At 42.9% G+C, this 19470-nt stretch overlaps 1 protein-coding gene across 3 annotated transcripts; it reads right to left on the reverse strand.

The window, feature by feature from the left end:
• Nucleotides 1-1649: 1649 nt before the first annotated feature.
• sept8a (septin 8a) lies at nucleotides 1650-19116 on the reverse strand. Of its 3 annotated transcripts, none has more exons than XM_042091211.1 (10): nucleotides 18971-19116; nucleotides 14184-14298; nucleotides 13850-14045; nucleotides 12834-13020; nucleotides 11499-11660; nucleotides 10599-10695; nucleotides 7581-7749; nucleotides 6167-6299; nucleotides 5507-5676; nucleotides 1650-1827 (listed from the first exon to the last, which is right to left on the reverse strand). In XM_042091211.1, the coding sequence occupies exons 1-10, from the start codon at nucleotides 18998-19000 to the stop codon at nucleotides 1665-1667; spliced, it is 1422 nt and encodes a 473-aa protein (XP_041947145.1). In that variant the 5' UTR covers nucleotides 19001-19116; the 3' UTR covers nucleotides 1650-1664. The 3 variants fall into 3 exon arrangements, with proteins under 3 accessions (XP_041947145.1, XP_041947144.1, XP_041947146.1); XM_042091210.1 differs by having other exon boundaries at nucleotides 1650-1830; XM_042091212.1 differs by lacking the exon at nucleotides 1650-1827 and adding an exon at nucleotides 4098-4962 and having other exon boundaries at nucleotides 18971-19115.
• Nucleotides 19117-19470: the final 354 nt, after the last annotated feature.

A 19470-nucleotide genomic window follows, 5' to 3' on the forward strand; every position in this document is an offset into this window, starting at 1 on the left:
CACTGAACCCAACAAGCAAGCTGTCAGCATGGCTGGTGAAGTGCGATGAATATTTGGCCAAGGCACTTATGTCTTTTTTAAGCCCCAGGAGTAAAGCAGGAAAAAAAGCAAAATCCTGTTCAAATTAGGGCATTCATAAGGAAATACATGTATTTGCTCTTTCATAGTACAGGTTTTTACTACAAAATATATCAGTATGACATTTGTTATTTTGAGAGTTAGGCCTACTTTTACTTGCCAGTAATGGCATGTATTGTAAAGTCATACAGCTGAAATCGGAACTGCCACCAATTAATAGTAGCTGTAGACACTGTTCATTGTCTAAATTAATTTCTTGTGAATGAATAAGAATATGTATGGGACTTAAATGGGAAACCCTTCCTTGTATAATAATCCATCCACATTTTCTTGCAGTAATATAGTGTTAAAATAGTTATTGACCCGGTGTAATGTCAATAACGTCCAATAAAATAACTTTCAATAAAGATGAGCCACAATGTAACGAAAATCCCTAGATTCACAAATAAAATGTGTTGCATGAAATGTGAACTCTAATATTGTAGAAAAATAAATTCCATAAAACATTTTTTTCTTTCTAAATAAATATTTCAACATATGTTAGTTATTACATTCCAGTGAGAATCCATTGAAAGGTGCAATGTATGTAGTCTATATATAATGTGGTTCTGTGGTAAAAATAGTTGTATTTCATGACAGAGGCATGATGGTCATGGTTTACAAAATGTGCAGTGCAATCTATGCATTTTGTTTCTCTGTTTCAGGGGGTTGATTGCATTTGTGTAGCATTTCATTCCCTGAAAAAGTAGACAAATGCAAGAACTCCAGACACCAAGGAACCAAATATGCATAATATATTGGTATTGCGGTTGATAATACTAACTGTTCCTGATGATATAATCCTAAATGTAAAAATAATATATGAAATAAATAAATAATAATTATGTTTATATAACAGAAAATGTATACTGCACCTTTCAGTGGAGTTTGAGTCAATATAACTACAACCTCTGATAATCAGTGATGAAGGCTAGGTCTGTGTTGAAACGTATTTTCCCTAATAATAATAATAATAATAATAATAATACTCTATAAAACTGGACATCTTAAAAATCATAGCGCTCTATCCTCCTCTTCCCTTATGTTACATTACAACCTGAACATCAACACTTATTGAACAACATGGCTTATTGGTTAAAGAAGAACATACAAAATGTAAGCCTTAATATGTTCAGTGCTATGCAATGACGATGACAAAATGGTAACATCACACCCAAACAACGAACCTGGACCATTATCAAACTTTCTTGTCACTATTTTCACATACAGCATCAGTCGTGTACTGTATGAAGGAAATTCACATACTCTGCACACATGAAGAAGGGAGGGTTTAAAACACCTGCATCACCGTTACGATGGAGAGGATCTGGATTCATCACGAACAAGCAGATGGAGAAACGTGTTGTCATGGCGATGGACTAACCTGTCCACATCGTCGTCATCACTTGAGAATGGAAATGTCTGGGTAGTAGATGATTTTAATGTATTTTGGTCTTCGTTTCTGTGCACCCCCCCCCCCCCCCCCCCCCCCAGTTCCACTCCCTGCTGCTGACCGCTCACCCCCACCTCCTCCTGCTCCCGGCCGCTCAGAAGAGGCCCTGCTTCCAGGCGGAGTTGTGGACCAGGCAGGTGCAGCACTGTATGGCGTGCCACCAGCTGTGGCAGTGCAGGGGCTCCACGTTGGCCTTGGCGATCATCACCTTGGAGTTGGAGGCGCTCACCCCCGACTGGTTCTCCGTTTTCATCGAGCTGCTGAACAAAGCACAGGTAGATGGGGGAACACAATCAACTGTGGTGGGGCTGTCTACATGTGATTCATTTCATACTATGTAATGTTAATGCTTAAATCCTTTTCACTCACTGAATGGGAACTGTACTATTGTTTCTATAGACAGGTCACGAAACATCATTGCTTGTTTACTAGCTTTCACTGCTTTCTTTATGATCAAGCCCATTTCTCCTATTGATTGTAAAATGTATGTGTGTAAACATGTACGTTTTTAAAACTTTGTTTTTGTGGCTTTGTCTCTGTAGAATTTCTGGTTTACCATGTTGTCATCCTTCACAGATTGAGAGCTCAGAGTTCATCAAGTGTAAGGAGATGGTGGATGAATATCTCTCCAGCCTAGAGGCCCCACTGCCAGCCAATGCTGTGTACATATTCAACAGTGCCTGTGTGACCAAGTACCAACCTTTGGGCCTAGAGCCGACCCAGGTGGCCCGCTGGCATCCGAAGGGCCAGCCTAGAGGGAAGAGAAACGGGCACCGACCCGGGAGCCACGGGGAGAGGGAGGTGGACGAGTACTACGACGGTTTCCGATGCCTTTATGACGGAATTGCCTCTGAAGGTGAATGCTATGGGGATTCTAGGAATGTTGGCGTTGAAGTTTCGCCCTGCCCACCGTTGCAGCCACACATCAGTTAACATGAAGGGGATTCACACCCCACTATTATGCTAATACAGCACTTTCATCATTCTTGCCTGATTATGTATGCATTTTGTTATTTACAAATATTCTCATTTTATTCTCTTAATTATTGTCACTGAATGCATACTATTTTATTACGTACCCTTAGATTGCTGTGTGTGTGTGTGTGTGTGTGTGTGTGTACGTGTGCAATTTTTAGTTGTGTTTTTTTTTTTATACTGAACATGGTATGTTAACAGATTAAGCTTTTTTCTACTTTCAGTTTTGTACACATGCAACTAATTTTATTATGTTCCTTTTGATTACTGCACTTTTTAGCATTGTTATATTTTTGAAAAAAACTGAAGTTACTGAATCAATAATTTCACATCATGTTTCTAATAAGATATTATGTTTTATATCTGAAAGGTAACTTTTAAAGGCAGCTACTTACGGTTGAGAGAAACTGTTAAGATGAGATTTTCTTTACTGTGTTTTTCGTTGTTGGTTTTGATTCAGTCTCACATGTTTATTTTCCATTAAAGTGTTTTGAAACTTTACACCTTTACTTTTTCCAGTAGAGTGGGAACTTGATAGCCTGGAAAATCCAGACCCTGATAATCTAGAAAGATTAAGGGTCTGGCAAAGAACAATGTAATGGCCCAACTCGAGGGGCGAGCATGCATTTAAAAATCTCACTGCACGCAATTGGATAACACTAGACCATGTTTACTCTGAATGATTTCGGACTTCGAGGCAATCGGATAACACTACGACCAATGTGTACTGTCCTCCAACGTTGCAGCGCTGTCTTCATCAATTTAGCTGTTTTCCTGGAATGTTGGGGTAAAAGTAACGTGCATCATTGCTCTTTGCCAGAGTGGCTCGCAGAGAACTCTGGATTTCCAGGGTAGGAACTTGATGTGATTGCATAGGGACTGTGGAAAAGAAATATTTTCCAAATGGTCATCAGAATTGGCCAGTTTGAGATTCTGCATATAGGTCTGAACATTTTTATTGAGTAGCTCTCTAGTAGTTTTCTACCTTATTTGTCTCTAGCAACTGACTCTTCACTATTTAGAAGTATTTCAGGAAAATTGCCAGAATCTCCAGCCAACTTCTCATGATTGTATGAAACATGATCAGGACTGAACAAAACTCGTTCAAATAACAGCTTCATGACTATAGAACTCTGCAACTCTAACTACTGCCCATTGTCTTAATCTACACTGTAGCTCTGCACAAATTACATTCAGGGATCGAAAGAGCACACTCTTTATCCTGATAGTTTGTTCAAAGCACAGGCAGTGTGTGAAGTGTTAACCTATCGATATTTGCCCTTCATCTACCCATTTTATGTGACTAGAGCTATTAGCTCCTAGAGCAATGACTTCTTGAATTAAAAGAGCAAAATATTCTAGTGATCTAGAGATGTGGTGGCACATTTGTGTGGTGTTCTCATCTCTGGTTCTTTTCAGCAAGTCTTACACTACACACCACCTGATACCTACATTGTATAATGGATGTCCTGCTGGAAATTCCAAACAATTACGGTCTTCCTTCACTACAATGTGGCCCGTATAAGATATCTCGGTTCACAATGGGACAGGGTCAGGTGTGCTGCTTTTAGTTTATTTACGAAAGTCAATACATCTCACATCTCATATGCAAATGCTCTGGTCACTTTAGCAGTAAGACAGAAAAAGCTTCCTGTGTCCATTTGTTCTCTGTGAGCTGCTCCTCTCACAGAACGACTGGAGGCTATCACATGCATAATGCAGACACCGCTTTAAACACAATGTGCCTGACAGGTTTTACAATGCATAAAATAAAACAACAGCTACGACAAAAATGAGTCATAGCGGGTTGAAATATTTAAATTTTAAAAACACCATCAAGGTAATTCGCCCTCTTATACACAACACTTGTTTATTCATGGGTACCCAGGTGTATGGATTTGATGTTGTGATATTATTGCTAGTATGGTTTGTATACTATCATTCAGGCCTGACTTGACTCAGTTTAAGACAACTCTAAATGCAGACAGACACAAATGCAAATGAATTAGCATTACATCACCTAATAAAAAACAACATGGCTTTAAGGAATCTGCACACAGATTAACACATAATTGTATATATTTGCTGGAGCTCCATTACTGTTCTATTCCGTTTCTGTACTCTAGTTATACAAGTCACTGGTGCATCTCAAAGCAAGACAAAGGTAATAAAAAATAAAATGTATAAAAGGTCCCAATTTGTCAAATAAATGAGAAAATAAACCTGGATAATCCTAAAGATGCGCATGGCCACTTTATTTCGGCTTGGCAGCACCAGCGTCGCTGGCCTCGTTTTCCCCCACAAGTGTCTTTGGTCCTTTACAAATGTCACAGGAATGTCAGAACGCATGTGCTGATGTGGCTATGGTGATGGAAGACAAATCCTCGGTTGGCCTGGGTGCTGTGCTTATAAATTAACTGAAAGAAAACAAGGCAAACATGGACAAGAACAGAAAGATAATGACCAAACGAAGAAAAATGAGGAGTGATAACATGCAGATGACATGGCACAATCACAGTGTGGTGCTTTATGGTATGCTTTAGACTTTACCACAGTTAATACAACCATAATACAACCACATGCATAAAAATAAACTAGCAAATTAAACATCAATAAAACAAAACACCAAACAAACAATGGAGCGTTTACTCTTCAGGAATTCCTCAAATTATATACAAAATAATGGCACTGTCTTACAGGTGACTTGTATATGAGAAACTGAAATATGTGCAAAGATGTGCCGATTGTGTAAAGATCTAGAATGCTATTTTGGTAATTCACAATTATGACCACCAGATGGAGCCAGTCAGTCACTAAAATTCACTAGCATTTCAACTATGAGCTGTGAGCTGTAAAATTGCTCTCCACAGCATAGAAGAACAGCCCTGTGAACCAGGCTGATTGAATGGTGGGAACAAAGAGGGTTAGCAAGAGAGGAAGAAAAAAGAGAGACAGACTCACTTTTTCTTGTCCTTGTCCTTCTTGAGTGGCTGTGAGAGGGAAAGTGTCTCGGCGGCGACCTTCCTCCTGTTGAAGGCGTTCATCTCCTCCTCCAGGTCTCGCCTCTTCTCCTCCACCTTCCTCTTCTCCTCCTGGTGCATGCGCTTCAGCTGCTCAAACTTCTCATGCAGCTGCGCCAACAGGGGACAACACAACACGGCTCAGACATCTTCATACATGCAAACACCTCTGACCAACTGCCAAGCAGTCTGACCACTAAGCATCTTTAACACTTGTTTATTATAAATGGCTGCATAACGCTCAAGGAATATGTGCTGTGAAAGAGACCAACTGGCTGAGTGAGGTGCAAACCACATGTAGGCCATGGGTTGGTTTTCCAGTTAGCACAGACACAAATACAAGCCTTATCTACAGAGCATGTCACTTTGGATTAAAGCACCAGCCAATGTGATATTATGACCAGTGCCTCTTCTAGTCTATCCTAGTGCATTCAATCCAGCTCCTGATGCATGTAAATGATCTTGTGTTACAGAATCCAGTGAGTCATGAGAGAGCTGGGGAATCTCATGAAAACTTCGGCTCTGAAACAACCACCCACCGTCTAGCCCACCCAACACGCACACACACACACACACACACACACACACACACACACCTCACCTCTCTCTCCTTCTCCTTGAGCTCGGCCTCCGTCTCTTTGACTTTGTTGACGAACATCTGCCTCATCTCCTCCTCCTTGCGCTGCAGGTCGCCCAGGAACTCTTTCCTCTTGGCCTCGTAGGTCTCCTGTAGGCTGCAAAGAGATAGACACAACAGAGTTCCCTCTTCAGAACGCATCTCTAGTCTCCATCACAACAGAGTTCCCTCTTCAGAACGCATCTCTAGTCTCCATCACAACAGCATGCTTAAAGTGCTGCACATAATACATACAATCTAGCTTTGGATTAAATTGCCTACTTAATACTGAATAAATAAATGTAAACAGATTCATATAGTCAAGATTGTTGGTAACCTTCCACAAAACATTTTACCCTACATTTATCTTTGAAATCATTTGAAACTGATAAAAGTAATCAGCATTCATTGTTTAATGCAAATTAGACTTAGATTTGGACTCTTCATTCAACAGAATATTTTGAAAAATAAAACAAATTCAAATGGCAAAATGACAAAAATGATGGTAGTCTTATTCTAATAGTGTTCCATGACCTTCAGAATCAATTACTGCCAACAAACGTTTTCTGAAGCTCTGAATGAGACGTGCTTCTGAGCAAACTGCTCCAGCCCTCTCAGGTTTGAAGGTTAGCTTCATAGCAGACTGCAAGTTGTAGCTCTTTCCAGAGATATTGAATGGAATTTAGGTCTGGACTCATGAAAGCCCACTTCAGAGTAGTCCACTGTTTATTCCTTAACTATTCTTGGGTGCTTTTAGCTCCTTGTGTTTGGGTCAATATCCTGTTGGAAGATCCATGACCTGCCACTAGGTTTTCAGACACTGGGCTGTATGTTTTACTCCAGGATACAATCTAGTCTTGAGATTTCACTGTGCCCTGCACAGATACAAGGTGCTGTGGGCCAGACACAGCAAAGCAGCCCTAAAACATAACTGAGCCTCCTCCTCCAAAATGACCAAAACATAACTGAACCTCCTCCACTTTTCAAAATGGGTATGGTGTTCTTTTCTTGGACACACTCATTTTGTCTTTGTAAATGTAGAGCTGATGTGACTTGCCAAAAAGCTCCAGTTCTGTCTTATCAGTCAAAAGGACATTTCTCCTAGAAGGATTGTGACAAGTATTTTAGCCAATTTGTTTTTTTTAGGTTTTACTTTCAGCTGTGGAGTCCTCCAAGGACTTCTAAGGATTACTTTTAAGAAAGCAATAAATCATTCTTTCAAAAATCTGTAAGGGTGCCAACAAATTCAGACACAACTGTACAAAAGATATTGTCAAGGTGTTTTTTTTTGGTTGTAAATTATTCTGACTTCTCAGCGTGTGTGAGCATGTGTGTATACATCTCCACCTGTGTGTGTGTGTGTGTGTGTGTGAGAGAGAGACCGGACTACTCTCCCCACCTGAAGGGCTGGCTGTCGGGGTCGGTGTCCTTGAAGCCCATCTCCTCTAGTTTGCAGCGGCGGTAGAGCTCATAGTGGCGTGCATGGGTCTGCTCTCGAAGGTCCTCCATGTTCACGCGGATCAGCATCTCCCTCAGCTTCACAAAGTCACAGTGGCTCTCGTTCTCAACTGCACAAAACACACACACACACACAAAGTCAACAAAACTTCTCTATAACCCTCCAGACACCGGCTGATTCTGGAGAAGGCTGCAGCTTGATTGGCACAGGTCCACCCACACAACTTAACACCACTACAGTCAGTTACATCAATCTCTTTAATTCTCTCTAACCCATGCATGCAGTCAACACAACACAACACAACACAACACAACTTAACTACTTAGCTACAGTCAGTCTTCTACTTGCTCAATCATTCAACTTTCCACATGGGGGGGGGCACTGTGGTGCAGCAGGCTACAGCGCCCGTCTGAGTGCCCACAGGGACCCAGGTTCGAGTCCGACCTGCGGTCATTTCCCGATCCCGCCCCATCTCTCTCTCCCACTTGCTTCCGGTCTCACTCTCCACTGTCCTGTCCAAGTAAAGGCAAAAAGCCCAAAAAAATATACTTTAAAAAAAAAAAACTTCCCACGTGGTGACAGACTAGTAGGGACCAGACCTGCCGCTGCTTCTGGCCCTGATGCGGCGCAGATCCGCGCCAGACAGGAAGAGGATTCCAAAGCTCACGTCTGGTCTATTGCCTAATGAGTCGTCACAGTCTTACAAAAACACCAGCGGTAGGGCAGGAGCCCAGTTTCCCCGACAGGATAAGAACTCAAGTCTGCCATGATGACTGACAGTATTCCCTGCATTCACAGTCAATGATGTCAGTAAGAGGATAAGACATGCTTTTGATCACCAGACAGAGACACACACACACAGACACACAGGACTTTCTCAGTCCTGCAGCACTGTAAAAAAACACCTCATGGCCGTCTGATTATCACTATGAGATGAAAGAGGGAAATAAAGCTTTTCTGTAGCGTGGTGCATCCCAGAAGCCATTTTCATTCTGGAGGAAGAACGAGGATGAGTGAAGAGTTAAAACAGAGAGTCGGACTCGTTCTTCACATTCCTCTGCTTAACATCCCCCTAAACACAAACACAGACACAGACACAGACACACACAGACACACACAGACAGACACAGACAGACACAGACAGACACAGACACTTTCTCACGGAAGCCAGACAGCTGGATCTGTGTCTGTGGAGTGCTAACGCTCTGATAAGTGAAACACTGTTTCTCTCTTCTGACCAGAGCACACAGGCATCTGTAGTCAGTCCGAGGAGTCCCCCACCCAAATGATCTACACCTCATATCATGCATGCTCCGTCAGTCAAAAAATAGACTGCATAAACATGACAAAGGAAGATTGATGACCAAATACCATGATGTTTAGAAAGAAGTGTTCCATATCCAGTGGACTGTGGGAGGGAGAGAGCGAGAGATGGCTAATGGGGAAGTTGTGCAGAGGCCAGCTGCTGGAGGATGGGGATGGGTGAGGGGGGGAGGGGGTGAGGGGGCGGTTTGGGTTAGTCACAACCTTTGACACGTTCACATAGCATCTCCACAGACTCCTGTTTGGACAGCCTGGGACGCAGGATGCCACATAACTCATCCCTCCCCACTCACCAAAACAAATACCATGAAAAGATGCAGAAAACACACACACACACACACACACACACACACTCTATAATCATGTTATTGTGTCATATATGTGTGACCTGTGTTATTGTAATGGTATCCATCAGTGCATTTAGACCTGCATAATTCTTTTTCTCACAAGCTCACGTGCATGCAAACATGTGTAGTGTACACAAGAACACAGACGTGCGCACACCTATGTGCTTATGGACGACTTTGGCTACTACGCCATCATATCTGCACGGTGTCACATTGTGTTAACATTTGAATATGTGAGGAGGATGCAACTCCCTCTGCTCGCGACATTCTCGGGACTTATCAGAGCATGACGACTGAGACTCTTGGTGATTAAGATACGAGGCTGCAAGCAAGACAACTACACATTAAACTAGGACAGAGGGGAGAGTTCAGTAATGGTGAACATCACACCATCCACACACAATCCGCCATGCTTTTTATGGAGCCCATCACAGCTGTGTCCAACACACAGAGCCAATTTGACTGACTGTTTGATGAAATAAAAACTAATGATGGCTAATTAGTGACAGAATCCTCTGTGTGTGTGTGTGTGTGTGCGCGTGTGTGTGTGTGTGTGTGTGTGTATCTAGTTATCAAAGTCATGTATGTGTGTGTGTGTGGGCCTCTCCCTGTGCATATGTATGTCTGTGTGTGTGTCCACATATGGAGATAAAAGTTAAGGAAGATGGGCCTTCTGGTATGCGAGCGCCTTCCAGCTGCGTCTCAAAGAGCAATTAGCTGACCCCAGCCTGAGGTCCCCTGGGGAGTCTGTGAGAGAAGTGGAAGGGGCCAAGGCTCCATTATCGTCAGCCATGGCCAGAATAGCATACCGCAATCTGCCAGAATCATCTCAGATTCAAAGATAACAACATGCGCAGACATACAAACACTGCTGGCCTGGGATGTCCAGATTTCCTCCTCTATTGTTTTATGTAACGAGTAATCTCTTACACCTAACATTTTTCCACTGAGAAGGTAATATATATATATATATATATATATATATATATATATATATATATATATATATATATATATATATATATATATATATATATATATATATATATATATATATATATAACATGCATATGAAATCATGGACATCAGATTTAGGGAGAGTAAGGGTGTGTGTGAGTGTCTGTGTAAGTAGGAGAGAGCAGGTATACATGCATGCATACCTACCATATGTTATTGACCTACTTGGTTTGGAAAGGAAGGAGTTGTAACCATTGTACGTTTACGATTTGATTCACTACAACTCCCTAGATTTCTCTTGTTGAATAGAGTTGAATGGTATGACACCAACCTTGCACCACTCCCCATGGGTACTGCCTGGCTCTCACAGTCTTGTTTCCCACTTTGACTTCCTCCACACTCCCAACGACAGCAAAAGGAAGATGTGCCTGAGGAGAACAAGGCAGAAGGTGCTTTAACCCAACTCAATACACACAAACACACACTAGCAAAAACCTCTCTGAGCGGAAAGAAAGCAAAAATGTCTAAGAGCAGAAAAATACAGCATCTGAAAGTATGTCTCTGTCTCTCTCACACACACACACAAAACACACACACACACACAGAACGATGTGGGCCTGTGCCTGGAGTTTCATATCTACACAGTTGCATAACAAAAACTGCATGTCATTATCAAAAACAAAAAAAGCTGAGCGCTTGAGAGAGAATATATATGCACAGTGATGCAGGGAGCCATAGTTCAACATGAGCTGAATTTAACACAACACTTCTTCTTCTGTCTTGGCGTGAGCAAAGAATTATCCATGGCCGAGTAAACTACACGGTGACGTAAGCATCCTGTCCACCCAACCACAAAAGCCACACCACACACGCGCACCAAACAGAAGCTGAGAGATGGCTGCCCTCGAACGAGAGGCCTCTGATGGGAGAGGAGGAGCCTCACAGCAAAGGTCTGGTCAACTGATTAGTCTGTCTATGACTCCACATCCTGCCAATACATTTACATAACCTCCAGTGATTGGTTTTACAGAGCAGTGCGCCCAATAGACAGCAAAAAAAATGTTTTATGTTTTCTCAAAGCTGGGCTGGAAATCACACACAAATATCTACAGAGTAAAAAAAAAAAGAATTTTCTATGAAGTAAATAACAAATTCCTCCCTTAAAAGTACAAAGAACAAGTATAAACGTAGATATGACACTAGCGTTGAGGAAGGATGAAGGGTCACTTACATTCATGGAGGAGTTGATCTCTGTGACCGCCTCGTCATCTGTGGGAAACTGGTAGATCTGCACTCCGTTGCTCACCAACTCACTCATGATTTTGATCTTGAACTTGTGCAGTTCACTCTTAGAAATTGTGTCTGCTTTAGCGATGATTGGGATAATGTTAACCTGAGAGATAACACAATCACAACGTCAGCAGTAGTCATCATCATCATTTCTTTAATAATACATCAAGCAGACTGTAGATGTAGCAAGAACACAATGGTGAGATGCTAGTTCATCTTATTATACAGTCAACAAAACATACCAATGACTAAGGCTGTCATGGATGTCCCCTTACTCAATTTACCAAAGCCTGCAGGCATGGGTGTAGCAAGCTCGTAAATCATGTAACAAACACATCTTTTGTCCCCCCAAACACACACACCCATACTGGACGATCATGTAACCAGACACATATTCACACATACCTCCTACCATCACTATCTAAACAGGTCACTGACACACAGCCACACCAACCCACAGACAAGACATGTCATTCATTATTGCAGAGAAAAAGAAATGTGGCTCCCGGACCACAAACACAGAGTTTCCCTAGTGATCATGATGATAAAGGCTGCCATCTCCATAGCTCTGGCCCACCAATCATGCAAAGGGCAAATCTCAATCTGTCTACTCCGACTGCGCACTCCAGCACAGCTCATGGACTGGAATAAAGATGGCCGAATGTGAAATGAACAGCCTTCTTTATAATTTACTCTCCCCGTGCTCAAGAGGAGAGGGCACAAGTGGACGACTGACTGACCGACCCACTGGCATGTTTGAGAGGATTTCTGCACATGACACAAGAGAGTGGGTCTGAAGACAACCAGGGAGCGCTCGGAGCTGGAAGAGTTCCCTGCCTATTGCTAGACCATCTGTCTCTCACACACACACACACACACACTAACATCTCTCTCTCCCTCTCTTCTTTAACTCTCTCACTCTACCTTTTGCTCACTCTCTGCCTCCCTTCTTTACACTACTCTGAACACTGACATTCTCTCTCTCTCTCTCCCCCTCCCTCCCTCCCTCCCTCCCTCCCTCCCTCCATTTCCCTTCCCCTCGCTCTTTTCCCCTGACTCTTGCATTCTCACCCTTCACGCTTTAGCGCATCCATCGATTCGCTTCACACCAACACTTTTCACATGGGTAACAGACAGTTCCGTACAGCGCCTAATTAGGGACCGCTCAATACTTAATTCACAAATATGGATCAGTGGCATGCTGTGCTACTCTACGAGTAGGACCGCTACAGACATTAACCCTTAAAAAGATGAATGAACTGAACAGAACTCCTACCTTACTGTCCAGTTTCTTCATGGTGACCAAGTCTAAAGACTTGAGCGAATGGCCGGTGGGGGCGATGAAATAGAGACAGATATGGATTCTGGTGTCGTGATAGTTGAAGAGAGATCGCTTGATTTTTAGCTCCTCCTGAAGGTAGTTTTCAAATTGTGTGTCGATATAATCCACAATAGGCTTATAACTGCAAAACAGAAGACAAATCGGATATTTTGTTCATTGCTGTACTCTGTGTTAGTATAAAAGTAAGTATTGAATCCACAAGCTGCAACCAGATCATTTTGAGGCAGTTTTCTTCAAAAATTACACAAACCAATTAGTTGACAACTAATCGATTAATCAATTATTTGTTGTAGCCGGAAATTAGGCGTATATGTAATCACTAGTGACAATCCATTTCATGTATTTCTCAATGAGAAGAAATGTTGCTTGTGCATACTTGCCAAGAGCCTTATTATACTGTGTGACCTTTCCCTTGGCTCAGGGACATTTTCCCATCAGCGACACTGTCCCGTTACATGCACTTCAACGTGTATTGCGTTGGCCATGCAGACACTACTTAATTATATTCTATTCATTCCCCAAAGAAGCCCACAAGTCCCAAGCCAATGAATCAGTTCGAAGAATGTAAAATAAATTAGTAATAAAATTAGCGGGTATTGCATATTAGGCTTTAGGCTACAGCAACAAAAAGGCCTTGATAAGATCCTCGCCACGACTCACAACTAGATAGGCTTTGGCACAGACAAAAACACAGCAACCAACCAGCATTAGTGTATCCGATTCTGGTGAAAACCAAGGATCGGTTTACCACAAAATGATTACTCAACAATTTGTCAACAATATGATGATCAAAGTAGTACAACGAATTAATTTCGTAAATCAACTTCTTCTATGAGGAAGTTCTACTTTCATAGTAAAGCATGAGTAAGTCACAAGTGATCACTTGGTGAGAGAGAGTATTTTGCATGAACTGAACATAACTGAAATTAACTTTGAGCCCAACATCTCACCTGTCTTCTTTGTTGATCTGATCGCCGAACCCGACTGTGTCCACAATGGTGAGTTTGAGGTGCACGTTACTTTCCTGCAGATCGTACGTTCTGGGTCGCAGGTACACGCCATTCTGGTAGTGGCTCGCCTCCTCATTCTCAAACATTGTGTTAAAAAGTGTGTTCATTAACGTGGACTTTCCAATACCCGTTTCCCCTGGACAAAGAAACAGATAAAGAAAGGAGATGACCTCAGGAAGACAATTAAATTCACAGCTTGTAGTTTCACTCCCTCGTCCACGCCAAGTACACGGACACCTATGGGGGAGTTAGAAGAAAAAGAGAGGATGCTCACCCACACAGAGTATGTTGAAACAGAAGCCTTGTGTCACCGATTTACTGACCAGTTGATCGGGCAGACTGTCAAAGCCAACATGGCCGCCCAAATTCAGGTTGCGCTTTTCTTCATTCTGTTAACACACATACCAAAAACAAACATTAACGGACATGACCATTTAGTCACAATGGTTTAAAAAAAAAAGACAAAAAGCTGCATTATGGCTTTTAGCTTAATGGCTTGAGCATAACCTTCAAATAATACAATATGACGTCAGGAATGGGTAACTTTCCGGGGGGTGGGGGGGTGGTGCGAGCAGTCACAGGTGTGCAGCCTACGTCTAGGACTAAAGGGGAACGCAAAGTATAGGCTATACTTTCAAGTTTTAAAATGCTGTTTGGCCACATTGATAGACACATTCTCACCTGCATCTGATGAGTACAGGCAGGCGATAGTCATGACTCATGAGTGACTAAGCATGAACTGAAGACACTGATCTGCCTCATTCTCAATCTCAACCCACACAGGCCGACCCTAGAGTTCAAATATTAATGTGTATTGTGCTCGGTATGTCACAACTAGAAACTATATCATTACACTCTAGTCATTCTCTGATGACACCCACAACAGCTGAAACGTATTAAAGCAGTTTGAAACATTAAAACTTAAAATATTAAAATAACAATAATACTATATTGGATCGCAATTAAACTCCATTTTAGGCTCAATCCACACATAGGGCTTTGGACATCAACATGTAGCCTATATTGGCCTACAGAGCAGATGAACCACCTATAGGCTACCAACATTGTACTGAATTCAGCTTTACCTATGTAGCCTATAGGCCTACAGATCAGATCACCCATCTAAACCCCACAGACTAGCCTACACCAGACCTCCTCCTCATAAAGGCGAGTGGGGCTTGTTCTCCCGTATGGCTGCATATTTGGAGGGTGATGTCAGCAAACGTGTGCAGACAGCCAGCCGAACGCAGTCAACTCAGGCAAAAAGGGGGCTGTAGGACCCCGGAGCCGGGAACAAGAGGAATGTGGCGCACAGGAGAACCGGGGAGAGCCCAGTGTTATCACAGGAGAACCGGGGCAAGTCCAGTGTTATCACAGGGGCTAAGGCTCTCATCAAACAGAGCTCCCAGCGACATGGGCTGGGGGAGGTGGGGGGGGGCACTGCTAACTGCAGACATGATGAAAGGATGAGAACCCCCAACTGACAAAGCAGAAGGGATGTGTTAAGTGGCTAAAACACTTCTTCAACAAGCAGCAATGACTTTTTTTTTATTTTATTTTTTTTAGAGGGAGGATTCCTGGGATGTCTTCAGTCGACAGAAGTTAAACGTCCCCCAGCCCTCCCCCTGGTGAGGAAACACTAAACTTTCTCAGGGGAGTCACTAGGTCGAGAGGAAATGGCTGCGTGTTTTGTGGTACAGACCAATATTTTTTTAAGCGCCGGCCTGAATATAGTCAACCTCATTCGCTTTGTGACTAAAGGGCTCTGACAGACTGCTGAAGATGGACTTTAAAAAAGAGCTTGATCAGTAGTGTGTGGGGTGGGTGGGCATTCAAGAGAGATGGGGGGGGGGGGGGGGGGGGGGGTTGAAGGGGGGCTTGTAGAGAGGAATTGGGATGGATGGCAGGGGGGTGCACTGAGGATGAAGCTTATTGGACAGTGGAAGCCTACGTGCCGGGGGGGGGGGGGGGTACAGTAAAACTGGGATAGATGGAGATGGGGGGGGGGGGGGGGGTTACTATGGAGGGAGCCTTCTCCTCCTCTCAGACAGATGGCTGGGAGGGCCTTCAGTGGCACCTGTCCATCCTGGCCGCCCATTAGAGCACACACCTGAGCGGGCCGATCTGCCCCTGCATTGATTGGACAAGAATAACACTGGAAGAATGCCATGGCATTAACACTAACACACAAAGGTAGTTTCAATTCTCCCATGAGACAAACAGATGGGGACAGAGACAGGAAGAGAGCGAGAGAGAAAATCAGAGACAGAGAAACAAAGAGGGGAAAAATACAAGAGATAGGAACACAAAGAGAAAGGGACAGCTAAAAAGTCTCATAGAGGGAGGGATGAAGACATCGGCAAATGGAAAGAAAGAGTGACAGAAACAGAATGAGAGAGAGAGAGAAAGAGAAAGAGAGGAATTCAAAAACGCTTTCAAAGACAGCTATGCACAGCTGTTTGACTGATGCAAGACAAGACAATCCAAAGGGACAAAACAAGGGAAGCAGATTAACAGGCTTCAGTGAGCGAGACGACCATGAGCACTGAAACACTGGAAATGGAGTCTTTGGTCAACACATGGCCAAATCCCCTCAACACCATCAGGCTACAAACTGTCTGTCGACTCCGAAAACATGAAATGACATAAGACGGCCATAGGACATGAGGCTGAGGCGCATCCACCCAGTCGTGTGGTGTGCGTTGTCAGCCACTAACGGTCATGAATCATCCCTTGCGGCTTCTCACGATGCATGCATGGTAAATATCATTTATGACATAAGCATCAGGTCATGCGGAGAGGCAGCATCTCGACCAACCTATTTCTGTCCGGATGAGTGCACTTGCAAGCACACTAATACAATATCAGAAAGGCTCTTGTCGTATTTTGAAGAGTAAGCTACTAGGGACTACTACTGGGCACCGTATAGCCTACATATAATGGTGATTAAAAACAATGGAATAACACAGTGTGATTGCAATCTGCCATTCTGTGCACTACGGCTGAAAGATCTCTGCAAGGGATTACATAACAGAAACTAAAATAGAGCTTTTTAACTGAGGGCGATCAATAGCGCCGATCAAAATGGCCTGATCAACATCAGGGTCTTGTGGAGTACTCACAGGGAGTGAAATGTCAATAGGAAAACAATAAAACGACCAAACATCTGATCAATACCCATCATGCCCTGCAAGAAAACATCACTGCTCCCGTCCCTTCTAGGATAGAAACATGAAACACGCAAAAGGTCTCAAATCATTATCGCTGCTTATGCAGTGTGGGTTGTTTGTCTGTCTGATTTTCAGGAGGATTATATATAAAAAATAAAAAAAAAACACAGGCCCGATGAAACTTGGTGTAAGGGTGTAGAATGGGTCCAAAAAGAACCCATTATATTCTGGAGCAGATCAGAGTAATGTGGCAGATTCACTAATTATCTCATTAACATTCCGACAAAGGGCATTTGGCACAGGGCATAGGGCATTTGGAAGAGGTTTGCACTCCTCATGTGCATGTTTAAAGAGTTTGCTAAGCCTATCTGGAACTAAATTAATCACTAGACACGTTGCTTTTACATGGCATCCTCTCATCCATCCTAGAACCAGAGCAGACTTCCAAATTTCATGTTAAAACTTAATCTGAATGCTTGGGAACTGTTCTGATAGGTCGGAACAAACAAAGCCAAAGCGATTCTTTCCGCACAGTTCGTCCCAACAAACTGTCAGACAAACAGGGACTCGTTTGTATTGGTGGATCAGTAATCCAAGCACAAACAGCAGCAGACAATGGGACAGTGCTATGGCTGGCACTTCACAGAGGCTGCAAATCCACATGAACTCTTCTTCAAAGGCATCCAAAGACAAATCGTGGAGCACACCAGATTCACTTATCCAGTGCTTCCTCATTCTTACTCAAAGACAATACAAAGTAGTCTAATTACAAACAGATTCACCTTTTAAGATAGGGTGCACACTATTCATAGTTCAGTGAAAATTCAGTTGATAGTCTAACACGCAATGTGTGGCTGGCACTCTGTCCACCAGAGAAAGGATTTGTTACCAACAGATAGGCCTAATCCACTTATCCTGCAACATACCACTTACCCTCCTCTTCAACATCTCTGTGAATCTCTCATTGGCTGACCAAAAGTTAATCAGCCTTGATCTTGAGTGCATGCACACTCCCCCCAGCCCTTGACACTTATCTGTAGTCATTCAGTCGCGGTAAGAGGGATTTCATTGTAATCTTCAACCTTGAAGGACAACTTTCTCAGATTGATAGCACAATATTTCTGGTGAAATGCTAGCATACCACATCTCCAGATAAACCGGTCATTTGGTATTCATATGCTGATACGTCAAGGATGAGTACATTGTATGTCCCACTGGGAGAACTTGAATTATCATTAAGCCTTTGAAACTATGTAAATTCATTTTATTGCAATCAACGCCAACTTACTTCCTTAATTACAGTACAAAAAAACTTAGGTTGGAGTGATATGGATGTGAACTCTCATCAATTGTTCACAACAACGAACAAAGCGTCTAGGACTCTAGGTTATTCCAATACCGTACTGTTCAGTGTAAATAGAATAGTTAGCCTACTTATTACTATTTACACTGAACACAAACGATCAACGTTAGAATGAAAACAGCTGTCGCTATCTGTATGACCAAGATAGCTGTGATGTTAGCTTATGAAGAAAACAGCGATGGTGCATTTCATTTACTGAAACCGAAAATTACCGATAACGTTACTCCAAGTTGCAGGTGGCGGTTGTGTTTCAGTGTAAGTGACTTCAAATAAACACTAGGCCTACGAGAGTCAACTGGGCAGAAAGGTATAGTGAGAAACAAATCTCAATCACTGGGTTTACAACTCCATTCTTAAAACCTGAAGGTACACTCCCTCGAGCTAGCGCATATGCTAGCTAGTTGGCTAGCAGTCTCGTACACTTTCCGAGGGAAATCACATAGTGCTACCATAGATTCACAGCAAAGCGATGTAATTCATGTTCCCAGCATTGCGCCCTACAAGCGAAGTAAATCACAAGGCACTTACAGAAAATATGTCAACGTCGGTAGCAGCCATATTGCGGAATGTGTGTATTTTACTGCCGAGCTGGGCGAGGGGGCTCCTCTCTCGTCTCTATCAGACTGTCTGTAAACTGACGGAGTGGAACAAGCTGAAATGCTTCAATATGGCTACTTCCTGGAAACTCCCACTTGGTCCAGGGCGGTTCAGGAATGCCCTTCTCAGCTCTACGCAAACCAGAAGAGGGAAGCGAGTAAATCCAAACTGCAAATGTCTAAATATATTTTAATAATCAAGTGTAAACCAATGTAATGATTAATTGACAAGCGCACAGCTTATGCGACCACTGCACACACCATCCTAATGCTTTGCTACTGCAACTGGGAGTTGTAGTTTTTAAGCCACTGCCTTCAAGTGCCCTCGGTCATATCACGCATTAGACGTTATTGGGAAAGTTTATAGGCCTAGCCTGCAGTACAACAATATGGACATCGAAGTTGCCTGTTTTCAGCCTCTGTGTTTTCTTC

The sequence above is a fragment of the Alosa sapidissima genome, chromosome 5 (assembly GCF_018492685.1).
Source record: "Alosa sapidissima isolate fAloSap1 chromosome 5, fAloSap1.pri, whole genome shotgun sequence".
NCBI lineage: Eukaryota > Metazoa > Chordata > Actinopteri > Clupeiformes > Clupeidae > Alosa > Alosa sapidissima.

Coding starts and splice junctions, on each gene's coding strand:
- sept8a (XM_042091210.1), bottom strand. CDS start 19,000: ATGGCTGCTACCGACGTTGACATATTTTCT. Junction 14,046..14,183: donor TTTCAACATACTCTGTGTGG/GTGAGCATCCTC, acceptor TTCTTTGTCCAG/GGGAAACGGGTATTGGAAAG. Junction 1,831..5,506: donor AAGGACAAGGACAAGAAAAA/GTGAGTCTGTCT, acceptor TGCTTTGTTCAG/CAGCTCGATGAAAACGGAGA.